Consider the following 20,409-nt stretch of genomic DNA (forward strand, 5'->3'; position numbering starts at 1 on the left):
ATCACTTACTAGTTTAAAATCAACTTAGAACTCAAAGCAGCAGTGGAATTTTCCATTTTTACCCGTAGTTTCACATACAGCTTACAGTAATACAAAAATTTATAGTAACACAAAAAAGCAAAACTCACCTTGATCGAGAGACTTTGCAGGTGCCCAGCTTTTGAAGTAGTCATCCTGAGTGGAAACACAACAGAAGCGATTGGGTTATGAAAGAACTAAACATGTGAAGAGTGGACAGATTATTTTATTGAACAGAAAGTAAACAAACCAAATGCTAAATGTCACTACTGAGAAATCCTGTTTCCATTCTTCTCTCTTTTTGTTCGTCTCTTTGTTGATTTCAATAGAAAATATGTATGGTATGAGCTTGTTCGGATAATAAAATAGGGACAAATGTAAATAGAAACTTGCAGCAGAAACACTCGAGCGTAAAGAAGGTTATATGCTCCAAAGAACAAACAAAGCAGCATAACATTTAACAGCCATTATGAATTAACACTGGTCAAATATGATTTTCATGACTCTATTTGAACAAGTCTTTGTTCACCACAGTTTTGTTTAGAGTTAAAGGGAAAGCTTCATGAACTGAACATATTCAAATAAAAAAATAACTGGCTTTTTTAATACTATTTGATACATTGGTTCAATTAAGAGCAGACTTCCTGCCTTGTTAGAGACATCTTCTGCTGTGTAGAGCAATTAAAGTAATAAGCCCACTGTGTAGAGTGATGACTTTGTTAGTGTCATGCTTTGTTAGTGTCATTCTTCCCTCGGTTCTGAAGGACAAGCTGGAGAACTCTGGAGTGGACCATCACCTCACTACCTGGATTTTGGACTACCTCACCGACCGACCACAGTATGTGAGGACTCAGGGCTGTGTGTCGGACAGGGTCGTCTGCAGTACGGGGGCCCCACAGGGAACGGTTCTGGCTCCGTTCCTCTTCACCATCTACACTGCAGACTTCTCCCACAATTCCACCCAGTGCTTCCTGCAGAAGTTCTCTGATGACTCTGCAATAGTCGGCCTCATCACTGATGGGGACGACAAGGAGTACAGAGGACTGACTCAAGACTTTGTGGACTGGTGCCAGCTGAACTACCTCCAGATCAACGCCAGTAAAACCAAGGAGCTGGTGGTAGACTTCCGCAGGCACAAGCATTCTCCACTGCAACCACTGAACATCCAGGGTATGGACATTGAGGCTGTGGACAGCTACAGGTACCTTGGTGTTCATCTGAACAACACACTGGACTGGACTCATAACTCAGACGCCCTCTACAGGAAAGGGCAGAGCAGGCTGTACCTGCTGCGGAGACTCAGGTCGTTTGGGGTGGAGGGCCCACTCCTGAAGACCTTCTATGACTCTGTGGTGGCTTCTGCTATCTTTTATGGTGTGGTCTGCTGGGGCGGCAGCATCTCTGCTGGGGACAGGAAGAGACTGAACAGGGTGATCCGAAGGGCCAGCTCTGTTCTAGGATGCCCTCTGGACCCAGTGGAGGTGGTGAGTGACAGGAGAATGGCGGCTAAGCTGTCATCCCTGTTGGCCAACGTCTCCCACCCCATGCAGCAGACTGTGACAGCACTGAGCAGCTCCTTCAGTGGGAGACTGCGGCACCCACGGTGTGGGACGGAGAGATTTCGCAGGTCTTTCCTCCCCACTGCTGTCAGACTCCACAACAAAGACTTTAACTGAACAAACACACACATCCACACATGTGCAATAACACTAAGTGCAATAATCCTTTCTGGCATCGTTGTATTTTTACTCAGTTGTATATAGCATTCGTATTCTATTTTTATCTTATTGTATATTTTTATTCTATTTTATTCTACTGTATATAGTATATTATTTTATTCTATTCTGTACAGCTGTGTACTGTATTTATTCTTATTGTATTCTAATTTTTGCGTCATAACTTTTGCACTGTCCACTTCCTGCTGTGACAAAACAAATTTCCCACGTGTGGGACTAATAAAGGTTATCTTATCTTATCTTATCTTATCTTATCTTATCTTATGTAATGTGTTTTACGTAAGTAAAGAATAAACAAAGAATGGTCTGACATACAGATGAAAGGAAAAAGTGGTATAAGTGGTGTCATTTTGGAGTAGCTACTTATAGAAAAAGCAGCAGATTTGCATTTAAAACATCTGATCTGTTAAGCATAAACTGATATTTGTACTTGATTGAACTTTCGTGAACACTTTATGCTTTAACATACACGATAACGGCTTACAACACACTAAAACGATTGTGTTATTAGGGTTTTAAGGAAATTTTGGGTTGTTTTTATAATTGAAGGTATTTTTCAATTATTTAGATTTACCAACATTTTAGTTTATTATAACAGTTTTATTACCAAGACACCATGTGTGGGTACCTAAAGGAAGAGCTGTAGTTGACCCCTCCTGTCAGATTCAGTTTATATTTAATAATAAAGATAATAATATTACATAACGTACTAATACACACACATATATGCACGCAGAGGTGTGTAGTGGTGGTGTCTTCTAAATGATTTCCCTGGGTGAACCATATGTGTGTCAGCAGGAAGTGAGCCTGTGTCAGTGACATTTGTGAACCTGCTGGGTCTGAAAACTCTATCTCCTGTGCTATTGAGTTATAGGGAGAGCGAGGGAGAGCGAGCATATAAGAGTATAAAAGTGAGAGAGACTAAATTAGTATCAGTGATATGGAACAGTCCAGTGAAAATGGACAGTTGACCCACTCATACAGTCCTTGTTCTATAAATGACAACCGTCAAAATTTGAGCCAACGCAGAAGTTTGAAATCAGGAGATGAAACCTAATTAGCCTGTCCCTTAGGCGCTTACTTAAATCATGTCCTCACATCATTTTCTTTCATTTATTTTATGTCCACATCTCCTGCTCTGGTTCAGCATTATTAGTGTCTTCACCGTTGAGCAGCTTTCCCGTTCCTTGGATAGTGATACAACCTCAACCACACTGCCAGATGCTGTCTTTCCTCTCTAAACCAGACCAGTCATTCAGTCAGACATGCACAGATATGTCCAGGTTCTAAATAAAAAAAAAACACTGCACACAATAAATAAATATAGGTACACAACCATGCACATGCATACTTGGATTTAACTTTCTTTTTGGATGCTACTTTTATGATTATTTTTTTTCAAAATAACTAGTAGTTTTTCTTTATTTATGGAACACGTAACTATGACCTTTGCCAACATTTTTGGGATGAACACAGACAGCCCACATAACCCAGCCTCAGTAATGCTCTGAAGCAAACTGCCAGAGAAGTCCGGTTAATTCAGTTTACTTCATTGAAGCATAGTAAGCTTGCTTGAGAGTGTGAAACCTACAAGCACAACAGCAGAATTTTAATATGATGGACTATAACATACTATGCATGACTAGCCACCTAACCTGCTGTGCAATTAAATCAGCAACACCTATCCAGCAGTTTGTAAGTGCACTAAAACTTTACTAAAGAATTACAATGTGTTTCAAAATAATGACAGTTACAAAAACAATGACTCTACTTACCTCTGCTTCCTTTAGATGATTGCAGAGGACAGAAAGGAATAGAGGGGAGAGAGAAGAAAAGAAAGGTCAGTGATAATGGCACAGTATGCTATGTCTATCAGATGTATTACAACCCTGTATTACTCATTCTGAATACTGAGTTGAACTCTAGAGTTTCATTTAATACGAATCTGAAGGTGGTGGAATACCCAAGGACCCGCACACTTGCACCGGCGCTCGCAGCATTATGAGATAGCCTTATTTGATGTGGCATGTAATTTGAAACACATTGAGGCCAAATTGTACACGCAGCGTAACAGGGCAGCATAAGGGAAAGGAGAGAAGAATCAGAGAGGGAGAGGCACGGAAGTTGCGCAGAAGAAAGCATAGAATTATTTAACTGGGGGTCCTTTTTACAAATGCCAAAATGCCATATGAAAAAAAAGAGAAAAGGAGGGCATGTAAAATTTTCAGGGACAGAGACTAAACAAAAGGTTTACTGTTTTAATCTGGATCTAATCTGTAGATGAAAAATGTCCATTAACTAATTGATGCTGTAGCTAAATCCAGTCCCAACTGAGAGGAAAAACAGCTAAAGTGACATGCAAAAACAACATCAGCAGCAGCAGCAGCAGCAGCAGCAGCAGCAGCAGCAGCGTTGAAATGCAGTGAAATCTGTAAAAATCAGGGATGGTCCAAGAAATAACATGTAACCATCTCAGTGTAACAATAATAGCTTCATAATTATATTCATGGGACACTGACTTTTAATAGGCTTTATGTAATCTCTATGGATGCTATCCTTTGGGTAAATGGGTGCAATCTTCTGGGATTTAAAAATAGACATATGATTCTTGGTGAATATGACAACGTTAAGACAGAAACAAGAGGGGTAAGTGGTCTGGTCAACAAACTAAGCCAAAGGCTAGATGGGTAGTCCTGTATTTTCTTTCTTTCACTAAACTCAATTTGGCCTGCTGTGGCGGGAACCGAACGCACAGAAGCAGACGACGAGCTGCTTGCTTTACTTTTGATTCTTCTAACAACATTTTTGAGTGGACTGAGACTTCTGGTCGGGGAAAAACATAAGAGGTAGTCAGTAGACTTAAGGGTCGGTACGCAAGCTGCTCTCTGACTAACAGCAGTTGTTGAGCAGCATAATAATGTATTATGATCAAATGAAGATTACTTTCATGTTTTGTTGGCTGCCTGTGTTAACAATGCTGTTGAGGGGCTAGTTTTATCACAAGCAGAGCCCATTCTTGCTGGACATATCTTAATGCACTGAAACAGATGGTCAGCTAGATTAAATCCTTATAGACATTTAGTTCAGATGAACAAAAATTTTAAAAGAGATTGAAAAAGTTTATTTTTAAATCCCTTCTTTCTCCTAAGACAGGGATGTCCAAAAATAAGGACCAGGAGGGAGGGCATAGATTTTGGACTTTGCATCATTTACATCTTAACTTTTTTTTAATTAATAAACTTAATTTTAACATGTAACTTCACACATTTATTTCTTACAATTTAAGAGTTACAGTATAATTCTTTGATTTACTATAGGAGCATTTCTTTATCATGTATCATGCACTTTTTTTTTTTTACATATCTCAGGGATTAAATGTGTAGTTAAACATAAGTTAAACATCTTTACACTGGTCTGGCCCATTTAAGGTCGAAGTGGGCTGCATCTCGACCATGATGTAAAATGAGTTTGACATCCCTGCCCTAAGATCACTTAAAGTGGTCTGAAAACATAAAAAATGTAGTTATTTTGAATTTTTCTTCAAATAATCCAGAAGCTAACTTGTCATCTGTAATAAATAACATTTAAAACCTGATTAAACTTCAAGACATTTTCTTATTTTTGTTAAAGTCACAGTATTTTCTCTTTTCTTCCACCTGTGTACAAAAAAATCACACAAACATCATGATGGATTATAGCGCCTCTTTGCAATGGGTTATTTGCAGTCAGTAACACTAACGGTTTTCATTTGTTTTTCTTCAGCTTTGGTAGAATCACTATATTTGTTTTCTGTACCATCTACAATTTGGAACTCCTCTGTATTTTCTAGTGAGACAAATTTTACCTGTGACTAAAAAAACCCCAAAAAACAAACAAAAGTTCACAACAGATAAGAGCGTTAACTGTATCCAACAGAGGACAGCAGCTGAGCTGCTGTTGCCTGAGAAGAGCCTCCACTGTTTTCTAGCTGGTGTCACTTAAGGTTCACAGTGTTGCTACTAGCTCTCTTATTATTCAGCTTCAGTCACAGTGATGACCTTTCCTTGCCCAAGACCCCCATTAATATTTTATTGTGCTCATCTCAAAAGCATTAACTGGCTGTTTAGCTCTCTGCGACACTGCCCCAATGTCATTCAAACCCTTTAAAGTGATTACAAGGACATAAAACTGTGTCGTTATTATCATATCGTCTTTGTTGGAGGTGATGGTGGAACTTTCAGGAGCGAGTCTCAGGAAAAAACCTGTTAACCATGTTGTGTCCAAACTTGTGAACACTGCAGAAGCTCTGACACACACATATACGCACACGCTCACACAAAATATCTGTGTAATTAAGTCTTTTTTGAGGTGTTCAATTAAAAATCAATTTAAAAATGTAGCATAACAGCTGTCACTGAAAATTGGATTCTTTTATTATACACCTGTTCATATTACAGTTTATTTACAACCTCTATTTTAATTATGGTTAACTGACTACATGTTTTTGTGCAAACACCTTCAAATTGCAGTGAGTAGTTTCATTAAGCTTAGGAGCTAGAGGATACATTAAAACGTAGCAGCAGTGTTTTAACTGTCTTCCCAGGGAAGGACAAGGGGCACCATGCCAATGAGGAAATGCAATGAATATAGTGAAAACAACAAATTAGGATATTGTAGGTAATACATTTATATGTATGACTGTGCTGTTTATTCTGGGTCTCATCTCTAAGTCAGATTTCAGTCAGGAATATGTTTTTTTTGCATATATTACGTACTGAAAAAACATAGTTTCCAGTTCCTCATTTTGAATATACAGTACTAACAGGAGTACTTTGAGAAATCAAAGTGGCATATAAACACTTTAATGCATGAAAAGTGGGATATTTGTCAGTTAGCCACAGTGTAAATTGCTGCAGAACTGCAGTTTAACAGGTCTCTCAACAGGATTGTGGAGGCAAAAGAAATTCCCCTGGCAGTTCACCCCATCTGACCCTTGACTTAGAGGAGACTGTTAGGTATTCAAATGAAAAACATAATATTATGAAGGGGTCACAGCTAAAATGTACTGAGCTCTGCTGACTCTGCTATAAAATATTCAAGCTCAGTATGATACATGGTGCAACAGGAGAAACACAGTGAAGCAAAGACAATAAGACAATAATAACAACAATAAGAAATGGGATTGTGAACATGCTCATATAAAAGTTAAAGGCTGAGAATTGTTTCACCAGTGTGACACCAGATTTTTATTCTCATTCTTTCTCAATGTCATTTCTACAATCATGAAGTAATTGTGGGCTGCTGACTTCTTTTGTATTGCCATGGTACCTCAATGTTTATTCTACACGAGGATGTCACATTCATTTACAATCAAATTGGGCTGTATGCACCCCAATTTGATCCATACAATCTGACTAAGTATAGCCATTGCATAGCAACCTAGAAAACCTTTTTTTTTATTTAAGTATACTTTATGAAAGTCTTCATATTCAATAAAACCACATTGCTGCAAAAGCAATCCGTCTTTTACGCTCGACATATACTGTTTAACTACTTTTAGACAGTCTGACATTATCAATCAATTGAACTTGGACTACGAGCAGACAGTAGATATAAAACAGAATGCCTCAAGCACCAAAAATCTTGCTCTTCGTCTACAGAATCGATATATGTACAGTGCTGTGAAAAAGTATATACCCCCTTCCTTATTACTTTTTCACCTTTTTACGTTGGGCAATTACTTTTTCACAGATGGCCTGCTAGGTTTGGGTTTTTTTCCTCTTAATAAATTAAAATCACGGTTTAAAAACTCAATTTTGTATTTACTTGGGTTATATTTTTGTAATAATAAAATTAGTCTGATCACCTGAAACATGTAAGAGCAACAAATATGGAAAAAACTGATGAAATCTGGTCGGAGGCAAATACTTTTTCACAGCACTGTATATGAAGATGCAACTTAAAACACAAAGACACAAAGTGCAAAAACTGACTAAATAAATAAAAGCTGTCTTTTCGTTTGTTAGGCTCTGACAGATTATCCAGTGAGCCAGACTGAATCCTTTGGTGAGCCAGTTGTAAAGCGCCCTGTAGGCTATCAGTGTGGGGGGAACTATTAAAGCTACAAAAACAGTGCTTTTGGTCTGCTTCTAAGGAAGATCTGAAATAATCTTTCACTGTTACGACGACCTCACAGTCAGTCTAGTAGGACTTCACCAGGTCAGCTCATTTTCTTTTTCTCAGTTTAATGTGATGTGCCTGATATTATCTGATAGGAGGTTCCTTAGGAAATCTGTGACAAGAAAAGGGACAGAAGGAACCAAAGCGGGAATGGTTTCAGCCCGATTAGCTTCTCTCAGCAGAAGTAACCTTCTCTGAAAAGTGTGTGTTTTGTGTGAGTGTGTATGTGTGTGTATATGCCTATTCTCACAAGCGAGTAATAGTGAATTTGTGCAAACACTCACATTAACATTAAAATGGGCAATGCCAAGCCTGGAGTGCTGACTGAAGATGTCATAATCAGGGGATGAGGATGCAAATCTGGCCTCTCAGTGGAAACTAAACAGCATTAAAATTTTACTGTGTACTTTATGCATTTTATTCATGGCTCTGGAACCTTGCCGAATTCCCATCCTCCCACCCTCATCTTTTTCCCCATAGTCTCTAATTCTCCCCCTCCTCATCTTCCTTTCCGTCTCCACCAAGTCTCTGCTCTTTTCCTTAGGCAACATTATACTTAGAGACAAGGACTGATCTGGGATCTGATCAGTGCCTTGCGAAGCTGATATATGAGCTTTGTGAACAGATAGCACAGAGCAGCGAGTGGATTTCAGGGATACACTGCGTCAGATTACTGTACTGCAGGAATGAAAAATGCTCAATAGAGGCAGCAGATTTGCTTTACATAAATTTTAGATACTACATGCTCACATTTGGAAAAGCAACACATTGATTTAGAGTGAGAAGCTGAGCAACCGATAAGCCTGTTCACACAGTGAAATCTTGCAGTTATTAGAACAAAAGTACAGGGAGTGCAGAATTATTAGGCAAATGAGAATTTTGTCCACATCATCCTCTTCATGCATGTTGTCTCACTCCAAGCTGTATAGGCTCGAAAGCCTACTACCAATTAAGCATATAAGGTGATGTGCATCTCTGTAATGAGAAGGGGTGTGGTCTAATGACATCAACACCCTATATCAGGTGTGCATAATTATTAGGCAACGTCCTTTCCTTTGGCAAAATGGGTCAAAAGAAGGACTTGACAGGCTCAGAAAAGTCAAAAATAGTGACATATCTTGCAGAGGGATGCAGCAGTCTCAAAATTGCAAAGCTTCTGAAGCGTGATCATCGAACAATCAAGCGTTTCATTCAAAATAGTCAACAGGGTCGCAAGAAGCGTGTGGAAAAACCAAGGCGCAAAATAACTGCCCATAAACTGAGAAAAGTCAAGCGTGCAGCTGCCAAGATGCCACTTGCCACCAGTTTGGCCATATTTCAGAGCTGCAACATCACTGGAGTGCCCAAAAGCACAAGGTGTGCAATACTCAGAGACATGGCCAAGGTAAGAAAGGCTGAAAGACGACCACCACTGAACAAGACACACAAGCTGAAACGTCAAGACTGGGCCAAGAAATATCTCAAGACTGATTTTTCTAAGGTTTTATGGACTGATGAAATGAGAGTGAGTCTTGATGGGCCAGATGGATGGGCCTGTGGCTGGATTGGTAAAGGGCAGAGAGCTCCAGTCCGGCTCAGACGCCAGCAAGGTGGAGGTGGAGTACTGGTTTGGGCTGGTATCATCAAAGATGAGCTTGTGGGGCCTTTTCGGGTTGAGGATGGAGTCAAGATCAACTCCCAGTCCTACTGCCAGTTTCTGGAAGACACCTTCTTCAAGCAGTGGTACAGGAAGAAGTCTGCATCCTTCAAGAAAAACATGATTTTCATGCAGGACAATGCTCCATCACACGCGTCCAAGTACTCCACAGCGCGGCTGGCAAGAAAGTGTATAAAAGAAGGAAAACTAATGACATGGCCTCCTTGTTCACCTGATCTGAACCCCATTGAGAACCTGTGGTCCATCATCAAATGTGAGATTTACAAGGAGGGAAAACAGTACACCTCTCTGAACAGTGTCTGGGAGGCTGTGGTTGCTGCTGCACGCAATGTTGATGGTGAACAGATCAAAACACTGACAGAATCCATGGATGGCAGGCTTTTGAGTGTCCTTGCAAAGAAAGGTGGCTATATTGGTCGCTGATTTGTTTTTGTTTTGTTTTTGAATGTCAGAAATGTATATTTGTGAATGTGGAGATGTCCCAAGGTTCCATCTTGGGACCCCCTCTGTTTAACATTTACATGCTCCCACTGGCACAGATTATAAAGAACAACAAAATAAACTATCACAGCTATGCAGATGACACACAAATATATATCACAATGTCACCAGGAGACCGAGGCCCTGTACAGGCTCTTGGTAAATGCATTGAGGAAATCAATGACTGGTTGTGCCACAATTTTCTCCAGCTAAACAAAAACAAAACTGAGGTAATAGTCTTTGGCGCCAAAGAAAAACGATTACAGGTCACCAGAGAACTTCAATCTATACATCTAAAAACCACAAACCAGGCGAGAAATTTGGGTGTAGTGATGGATGCAGACCTAAACTTAGAAAAACACATTAAGACAATAACAAAATCAGCTTACTATCACCTCAAGAATATTTCTAGGATAAAAGATCTGATGTCTCAACAGGACCTGGAAAAACTAGTCCATGCATTCATTTTTAGTAGGCTTGATTACTGTAACAGCATCTTTACAGGTCTACTTAAAAAATCAGTCAGACAACTACAGCTCATTCAGAACTCTGCTGCTCGAGTCCTCACTAAGACCAAAAAAGTGGACCACATCAGTCCAGCTCTCAGGTCCTTACACTGGCTGCCTGTCCGTCAGAGGATAGACTTTAAAGTTCTGATGCTGGCCTATAAAGCTCTGAATAGTTTAGGACCAAAATACATCAGTGACCTCCTGACCCAGTATGAACCTTCCAGATCCCTCAGGTCATCTGGATCCAGTCTTTTATCAGTTCCCAGAGTCAGAACCAGACACGGAGAAGCTGCATTCAGCTTTTATGCTCCTTATATCTAGAACAAACTCCCAGAAAGCCTCAGATCAGCTGAAACACTCAGTTTATTTAAATCCAGGTTGAAGACTCACCTATTCTCAGCTGCATTTGAATAAAGCACCAAATCCACACTTTTAAGCTTAAATTTCAAAACTTACACTAACTACTGATCTTATCTATTTCTGATTTTATCTGTTTTGATTTTATATACTGTTTTTTTTGTTTGTTTGTTTGTTTGTTTGTTAAGTGGGATTAGAGCTCTGGGTAGCTCCCCAGCTGGGTCTAGAGAGTATTTTAAATTCAGGGAATTTAAAATAGAAAGTAGCTCGTCCACAGAAGGACTGGTAGCTCCCCTTACGATAAGGGTTCAGATCGCGCGAACAGGTGTGAAATGTGTGTGTTTAGTTAGTTTGTTTGTTTGCTTGTTTTAATCAATTTTAAATCATGCTTTTTATTTGTTTTTGTTTCTAATGTCTCTGTAAAGCACTTTGAATCACCTTGTTGTTGAATTGTGCTATACAAATAAATTTGCCTTGCCTTGCCTTATATTGGTTTCACTGGTAAAAATAAATAATTGAAATGGGTATATATTTGTTTTTTGTCAAGTTGCCTAATAATTATGCACAGTAATAGTCACCTGCACACACAGATATCCCCCTAAAATAGCTAAAACTAAAAACAAACTAAAAACTACTTCCAAAAACATTCAGCTTTGATATTAATGAGTTTTTTGGGTTCAATGAGAACATGGTTGTTCAATAATAAAATTATTCCTCAAAAATACAACTTGCCTAATAATTCTGCACTCCCTGTATTTAACATTTCAATCAAGTCAAACCATTTTACAATTCTCCAAACTATACAAATGTATCAACAAAAGATATTAACAAATTAAAAAAAACCCTAATCTCTGCATTTAAAATGTTAAATGACCTTCCATTAACAATTTATATCACCTCAAGTGGATTTAAAGCCATACAACTGAAAATAAAATGATTATAAGGGCTTATGAAGCCTTCTGGGTCATTATCACAACAGTGATGAATTAATATGAAAACTAATTAGCTGTAACACACTTAACAAACTACTTGGATTAAAAGTTTTAAAATGGAGCCCAACCAATACAAGCATTTTAGTGACATGAGCAAATTCTAAACTGACTGCACCACTACTTATGCCGCAGGATGGGTTATTATGAACACATTTAGGTACGTTTTGCAACTTATTTGTAGCTGGGACAGCTAGCAAGAGACTGTGTGCTGGCTGGAGCACTGTTAGTGCTCTGTTCAAAATATAAATTTGAGAATTCAAAGAGATTAATCAAAAAGAGACTGTCTTGATCATACAAGTTTGACTACAGTTTAACCTTTTTTAGACTCCATATCGATATTTTCAGCAGGGCAGCAAAGTGAGAAGGTCATGGGTTTTTAAATCCAGCCTGGGGCCCTTCTGTGTGGTGTTTGCATGAAATTGACCATAACCGTGAATGTTGTCTGTCTCTATGTGTTAGGTCTGCAACAGATAGTCTGTTTCAGCTCGGTTGGGTTCTATCCCCCACCTGACCCCTATAGCAATGACGAACTGGATGAGCAAAGGAAAATCAAAGGATAAATAGATTTTAGCACGTTATGAAGCACATTATAATATACCTTCTCAAAATTTCTGACAAAGCTTGTTAAATAGGTTTTTTTCTTAACAGGCAATAGTAGCCTCCACAAGTGAGAGCCCTTGTTTGCATATCCATTCAACCCTTATTTCTTCGTAATGGAGCTATGAAATGGACGATGTGAGAAAATGAAGATATAATCAGGAGAAGAGGAACAAAAAGCTGTACTGGGAAAATTGAGGATTTAAAGCACATGCAGGAAGAGTAAATATGAAGGCAATTATGAGATGCTTTGCAGGAGGAGAGCAGGAGAGGAAGCAGAATAGTCGACGAGGACTAAAGAAGAAAGACGACGAGACGAGAAATGGACAGACAGGGAAGAGGGAAAAGGTTTGGAGCACAGAGTGAGAAGGCAACGCAGTGAGAGGCAAAAAAGAAAGAGGAGAACAGAAGAAGAACAGAGAGGAGGGTTTGCTTTCCTGAAGCAAAGGTCCACCGGAGTCGATCCACTATTTGAGTCTCTAGCCTTAAGATTGACAGGCAGCATCTCATTCATATGAACACATGGATAACACTGAATATTACATGTGCTGCTCAGAAGATGATGGAGGAGGATACCCCACATGCACACACACGCATACACATAGACGCACACACACACCTCCCCTTATATTATTGGAAGGTAGTCAGCCTTTACTGCCTCTCTTTCTCTCTCACTCCCTGTTTTGCACCCACGCGCGCACACACAACTCATCTAAAATAAACATGGCTTCATCATTAGAACAATGATTTCTGTCCAGCCTGTAAAATTATGTAAGACCTGACCTACCAGTGATAACATGTGCATTCACAGCCAGCTCCTCTAAACTGAGACAAACAACTTCTTTTCTCTCTGCATGCTTCCCTTCCCGTCTCCCTTTGGCTTTCTATTTTTACAGCTTCCCTCATTCATCAACTCTCTTCCTCTCTGCTCTTGTGCTATTTTTTTATACTGCTGAGCACTATCCCCTTCAGATCCAGAAACTGAACAATATGGCTGGAAGCCGACATCAAAAATCTGCTTCCTCTTCATTCTGTCCTTTCTTTTCACGTTAATGAGAGGAAAACCTCACTGAGGAGTGTGTTATTCAAAATATCTTGCCATCTTCTCTGCAGATTTATCTCCTCCTCCAACAGTTCCCCCCCCAAAGAAAAAGCTTCATTCCATTTTCTCCCCATATTTTCTTTCAGTTTCAGGATATTGAACATGAAAAGGATTCAATTATGATAGAAGTGGAAAATGGAAAGAGAGGAGTCAATTTAACAAAAAAAGCATTGAGCACTGAGTAGAGTGAGAAGAATAAGAGGACAACTAGTTTGAAGTAACAACGAAAAAAAAAAGGCAAAAGACGGATGATGGAGCCCTGTGGAAGAGCACTCTTTGCATATACCTGCTGACAGCAACCAGACCAGAGTGACAAGCACAGAACACAGTGGCAGGAAGGATGATTGTTGAGAGAAAAAGGGTTGCTTTGGATGTAGGAAAATAACTGTCTATTAGGAAACAAAAAACGACCACACATAAAAACAAAAAAATCTTTGAAAAATGTTCTTCTGTATGTACGCTCGCACTCACTTTAAAAACGTGCACATTCATAAATCCAAAATGTATCCTATTTGATGCCAAAAAAGTTGAAACAAATTTGATCTGAGGATATGCTAAAGGCTGTAACTGCATTCTCTGTCAGAACGAGTTTGTACAAAATGTTGTTGAAACTAATCAGAGAGCAGAAACAGTTTTAGCTGCACCCGAAGGCCTCACTCGAAGGCAGGGAGAAAAAAATCTGAGAGTAGCTGTTCATAAATGGGGAATAGAGCTGCACATTTTCTAACAGTCTTTCCTCGCAGTGATTATTATTGCTGTTTACACCTAGTATCAGATTCTATTTATGTGATATTCTCACTGTAGTTCTGGTAGACTCAGTATTTTGAATATTTAGGCTTGCGTTAAATAGTAGAACTGAGCTATTTTCCTGCTATGACTGTAAAAAGATAATGGGAGGAATGTAACATAAGTCCAGCTGGAGCTGGAGCGCCTTTATCTCTTGCTATTTAGCATTGTCATGCAAAATTAGATCAATTCAATAAGGAGAGATCATTTTGAAGAATTGAACATGATTTGTTCAGATAGCGAAATTAATCAATATATTTGGCGATTAGACTCTGATGACCCGTCATGGCAGAACAGAATCCCAGCAGTAATACGATTTAGGACAGGACCCCCTGGAGTCTAGATGCTGGTGCTAGTGAAGATGGATACTGAGGCTTGGATGGAGCTTCGAATGACTTGGGTGAATCAGGGGTGGGGAGGAGGTGGGTTGCATGAATGAGAGTCTGAAAGGGAGAATGGTGGAGAGCATAGATTTAAACCACATGGGGCAGAGGCTGATTGGCTCAAAGAAGGGAGGCAAGAAGATGATTGGATGTCAGTATTGAGTTTGACAGCGTGGGAAAGTGGAAGGGATGAAAGAACGGGCTAACAGGCGAGCACCCAGACAGCAGGCAGCACAGATCCTTATTAATTTAAACATAAGCTTCGTTTGGCTCAAACGCCACCTTCTTGTCATTTTTGTGTCTTTCACACAAAAAAATGTCCCATCTTGTAGAGAAGATGAGTTAAATTCAGCAATTCATTTTCCTTATTGATTATTTTGTGATACTCGTAGCTAGGATAGGCTCCAGCCTCTTTACGACCCTGAACTGGATAAGTGGCAGAAAAATTAATGGTTAGATGGATAGAATCCACAATTTTGTATTGTTTCTCTTCAAAATCTAAAAGTTTTAAAAACTGCCATAATTTCCTTGTGGTGATGTATTTGTTTGTATACAATGTTTAGAATATAAAATGGAATAAAGGAGCTGTTCTGAGATTTGACAAAGAGGAATGAGCAAGACATTTTTCACCACTAAATCTCTTTAGCAATAATCGTTTAATTTCATTTCGGTGCTGTTTGATATTATATTTTTTCAGTCGTGTCTACTTATGTCTGGTACAGCATGTGCCAACTTTGAAAGCTTTGTGAAGAAAAAACGGGTATTCGTGCGTCCCCATCACTAAGTTTGTAAGAGGACAAACAAGTGACTGCCCAAAAAATTGTAAAATTGGCAGTCAGTAAGTGACAAAGATAAAAGGAAAAAGGCTGAGCATGAGTTTTGTGTTAAACACAATGACAGAGGAGTCTAAATGAATTTGCTGTGACTCAGAGATTTTCTCCACATGCCTAGCTAAGTGTCATGCCATGAACTGTTTCCATGTCACAGCAGCCAGCATGTAAACCACAGGCATCGAGGTCGACATAGATCTAGGTTGGTCTAAGTGGAGGGGAGATACAAGCTAGTGGACACAGTTCAATAAATAATAAATAAGACAGCATGTTAGTAAATTAGCCTGACACTACCACAGATCTGCCGTCCTTTATTTTCAGAGGAAGCAGGCAACACAGAAGCATTAAGGGACTTGTTGTTTCAACAAGCCAGCGAGTATGTCAGAACAGATTGTTTTCAGTGAAGGTCAGAGGTGCACAGATTGATAGGCTGGTGACCAAAATCTTTAATTTTTCCCTCATAGATCGTGTAAGCTCTTAACTTTAGTGCTTACAAAGAAAGGAAAACACAATTGGCAAGTCAGGCTTTTGAAAAACTGAATTGCAATCGGTCCCTAACTTGTGTGGTTCTTTGATTTTTCTTATCTATGAAGTGAGCTCCACTAGTGAGCGTACAGCCATAAGCTAGATGATGATGATGAATTACTTCCTCTGCCGCGGTCTGCCATGCTTCCATAACCTCTTCTTGGTGTGAAAAAACAAAGCAGTAGCTGTATTTTTCTTCAGCTGCTGGATGAAATTCTCTTAACACTTTGCTGTGATCGTTTCGGTTTAATCTCTCAGTGTTTTACAGACTGATAGGGAAGACAGCAGAGCAATGCTCGCTCTTATTTGGTTTCTACTAGAAAGCTTCAATTTGTAACATTAGCGTGAGACTGTTGTAATAAAAAGCCATAGTGGCAGTAACTGACGCCATACATTTGCACTGATGGGCTTCGAAAAGGTTCCAAAGTAAAAGATTCAAAAGGTTACAGCTGTCATAATGAAGTGATATGGCAACTCTGTTTTTCACTCTCAAAGAGAGCTAGTGCCATAAAGGGAGATCTATTCAGTCTCACAGCGAAAATGTGTAAAAAAAAATCGAGGAAATTATGCAAAGAAAAAATGACCATGATAGGAGGCTTACATCTGTGTGTCTTGGGCATTTCATGTTCGAGCTCAGGTTCACACGCAGCATTCAAATACGCTGATTCAAATTCAGTCAGCTAACTTCATGTACAAAATTATCCAATCTTTTTTAAACACCATCCCATCTGACAGAATCCCTCAGCTCCTGATGGTATCCCACAGTGATAGCGCAGCAGTGGCATAGGGCCAAGTGTTAAGCCAATCATACACAAACCCTCTTATCTGTCTGCTCCACTGAGGAAACAAGGGAAGAGTTCAGGAGGAGGGAGAGATAAATGCCCTTTCTTTACTCCAAGTACATTACTCTGCTCTGTTTAATCCTTTTCTCTTCTTCCTCAGTTCTACTCTGTAAGTTTGCAGAGTTTCCTCCTCCCTTAAGATGTTCGAGCAGTACCGAACCAGTCAGAGGATCGCTGTGCTCATCTTCTACTTTCATTCGTTCCCCATCTTTTTCTCATTTGCCTTCATTCTGACACTTGCTGTCTTTTTTACTGTTTTATACTGTGTGTTCACAGAGTAAACGGCAGGAGAATGTTCAAAGGAAGCTCATGGGAAGGAGCACTTACATCTCACTGCGTGCGACTGTTTATGTGTACGTCTTTGTGCAGATACTCACCTGTCTCTGAGGCTTTGCCAAACTAAACGCAAGTCAAATAGCCTACATGCAGACAAAGCCTCCACGCACGGCCCCAGACAAATTCCCACAATGTTTTGAAGTTTGCTGCATGGGAACAGAAAATATCTGTTGGTTCAGCACTTTGTTAAAATAATAAAATCTGCAATATTTACCCTTTGGGTTTTCCTAAGGGCCAGCCAAATTATTTTTACAGTAAACACTGCATAGGCACTTTTAAATAAGAATTATTAATGCTATACATCCCCCACTTTAACAGTCAAAGCACAAGGGTTGTGGGTTTTTTTAGGGCTTATGTGGATTTCATGAACACAAAGTCTGATACTTTTGCAGCATGAACAAAAATCTTGTTGTTAATGCTGAATATAAATATGCAAGGCAGATTTTTGTACACAAAGTAGTAGTGGAAGGGCACATAGTATTTTTCTCAGTATATAACTGAGCTCTTTGGTCTGCAAAACACATTTCACAGAGCCCTAAACTATGCCACAATGCATTTTGTTTAATTCTTCAAATTTCAAAGACCAATTTACTATAACTAAGCCTTTTATCACTATGGTCACAATAAAAACAAAACATAAAACAGGCTTCATTTGTGCATTTAAATTTTAAAATATTGCCAGACAGTTTGTTCTGTTCAAGTAAATACCATTCCCACTAAAGTTCCCACTGACATTTTTACTAAATACCACATTCATCATATTTATCACAGCTGAGTGCGTCCTGTACAGGAAACATCACTGCACTGAGCCAAAAAACGGGACACTCCTCTTTACCAATAGATTTCTTATCTGTGCAGAATGTTTTTAAAACAGCACTGCTGCTGCTCGAGGTAAGGAAGATGGGGTTCAAGCAGGACAGCACTTTGGAAAACTATTGCACTCCTTTGCTTTTATATTAAAACACAACAGAAAAAAACAGCAGTGTGCCTTATGTCTGATCAAAGTTAGCAGTAAAGAATACCGGGACTACTCACTGACACCCCCACCATCTCACACAACACAGCTCTACGACTCCCAGCAGCCAGGAGCTAATTTCACACAGTCTCACGGGAACTGAAAAGGCTTACTCAGGAACAGAATCAGTGAGGGAAACAAAGAGAGAAGAGGAAAAGGTGCTGATGTAGGAAAATGAGAAGGAGAACGGATTGGAAAGGGGAATGCAGGATAAAAACCACGGAAAAGGTTGAGCGGAGAAGAGCGGCGCGGGGAGAGATGAAGCAAACACAGTAGCAGATTTAAGATGTTGTTGCAGATAACGGCAACTTGAGGTTTGCTCGAGCTGACAGACGTCTTTATCTCAATAAGCGCGTTCCTTCAAAACGAAAGCTTGCACAAACAATGCACTCGATCCTTTCATATTTGAGGATAAATACATCACTTATTGTTCTGTCAACACTTTCGAAGGCTCCTTTCCATCATGTTTTTTGTTAGAGTACTGCTTAGTTTGTGAAAACAGAGTTTAGTTCTTTAGATTATACCGGTGTGTTGGGCATTGCTTAAAATCTGGTATACAGTAAGAGCACCTCAAAAATAATGACACACAATCTACAGCTTACTGCCAAAGCTAACAAAATACCAGTGAATGTAACTGTTATTAAACTTAAGCATTTATTATTGATTAGTTGATTGGTATGATCAAATAATCAATAATGTCCCTATCCCTGTGACTGCAGGTAAGACAAAACAAGTGTTTCCAAATACATCATGATGGAGTCTAATAAATAGTAGTAACTATTTTTCATGATTACGCCACGTTTATGGACTAACAATTGATTAATTAATTAAAGTTACTGTGTTTGAAAAACATATCAGACCATCACCCACTGTAAGGTTTATGTCACAGCTCCCCTAAATTAACTGTATTTTTAATTTTAAAAAGCACTTTTTATATTCCTGTAATGATTACGCCACCAATATGTACAAACTTTTTAATCAGAATCATTTTTTGAATGCTGATATATTATCATTATTGTTTTCCTTGAATTGTATTTATTTATTTATTTTACAAAAAAGCTGAATAAATAAATAAAAAGCAAATCATTCGTTTTTTAATTAAGGTTCCATTTCTGACTTAGTCTAGTGTGACGGCTCAATTGTGGGTATAAAAAAGGGGAATTCAGTTTAAGGAGGTCAGAAAGTTTTAGTTTTTGACAGTCTTGCATTTTCTTGTTTTTATGTGTTTTTAAGTAGTCCAATATGGTAATGTAATAAATTTGTTATGCATTGTATATGTTAATTCTACCACTGAAATGAACATAACATACGATTAGGCGAGTGATACTAGAAACTGCAGCAGTTTTACACTGAACAAAAGGCGTGAGATGCACTTTCATAAAAGCAGCAGAAGAATATTTCAATTCTGGAGTCATTAGTTTCATTTCAACTGGAGTAAACATTTAACAATAGAGAGATATTTAACCACTGCGGTTACTTGACATTAATGTTTTTTCTTTAAATGAATGTTCAGCCCATGATCACTTCATACCTTCCAATTTGCTCCTGGTGCTGCTAGTGACACTGTATTTTTGCTATACTGACGAGTACCCATGGAGACGGGAAAAGACGGGAGCTAACAATGGGATAGTCAAGACTCCTCTGCAGTGATAGGCTCAAATTTTACCAACATCATATTTAATAGAAGCAGGAAGGACAACTAAAATCATATTTGCAAACAGGAAGGTATGATATGTGGGCTGAACATCACATACATATCATGTATTAGTGATGCACCAAGAACAGCACACCGATTACTTTTGATATCAAACCTGTATTGTTGACCAAAATGCTGAATGAAAATCCAAGAGATAGTCTAAACTGTCAGATGTGATTGTAAAAACATGGATGCATGGAGAGGAAGGGCATCTGAGGTCAAAAAATGAAGCCAAGGAAACACAGGGTAAGAACACCAAAACCAAAGAAAAGGGGGCAGAGTGGAATAATAATGACATCAAAAGGAACCACAACATCACCAGGTCAATTAATTCAAAATTAAACCACAAATATTATAACTGCACAAAGACACAAATAAAAATGAAATTG

General features: G+C 38.9%; 1 protein-coding gene across 2 annotated transcripts in view; it reads right to left on the bottom strand.

Moving 5' to 3' along the window:
• spock1 (SPARC (osteonectin), cwcv and kazal like domains proteoglycan 1) overlaps positions 1-20,409 on the bottom strand; it is a 122,774-nt gene that overhangs the window by 52,521 nt on the left and 49,844 nt on the right. For both annotated transcript variants that reach the window (XM_082504155.1, XM_082504154.1), the window contains exon 3: positions 129-174. In XM_082504155.1, coding sequence (XP_082360281.1) covers positions 129-174 — 46 coding nt within the window. The remainder of the gene's footprint in view (positions 1-128; positions 175-20,409) is intronic.

This window comes from Aulonocara stuartgranti (assembly GCF_965226115.1).
Source record: "Aulonocara stuartgranti genome assembly, chromosome: 2".
NCBI classification, from domain to species: Eukaryota; Metazoa; Chordata; class Actinopteri; order Cichliformes; family Cichlidae; genus Aulonocara; species Aulonocara stuartgranti.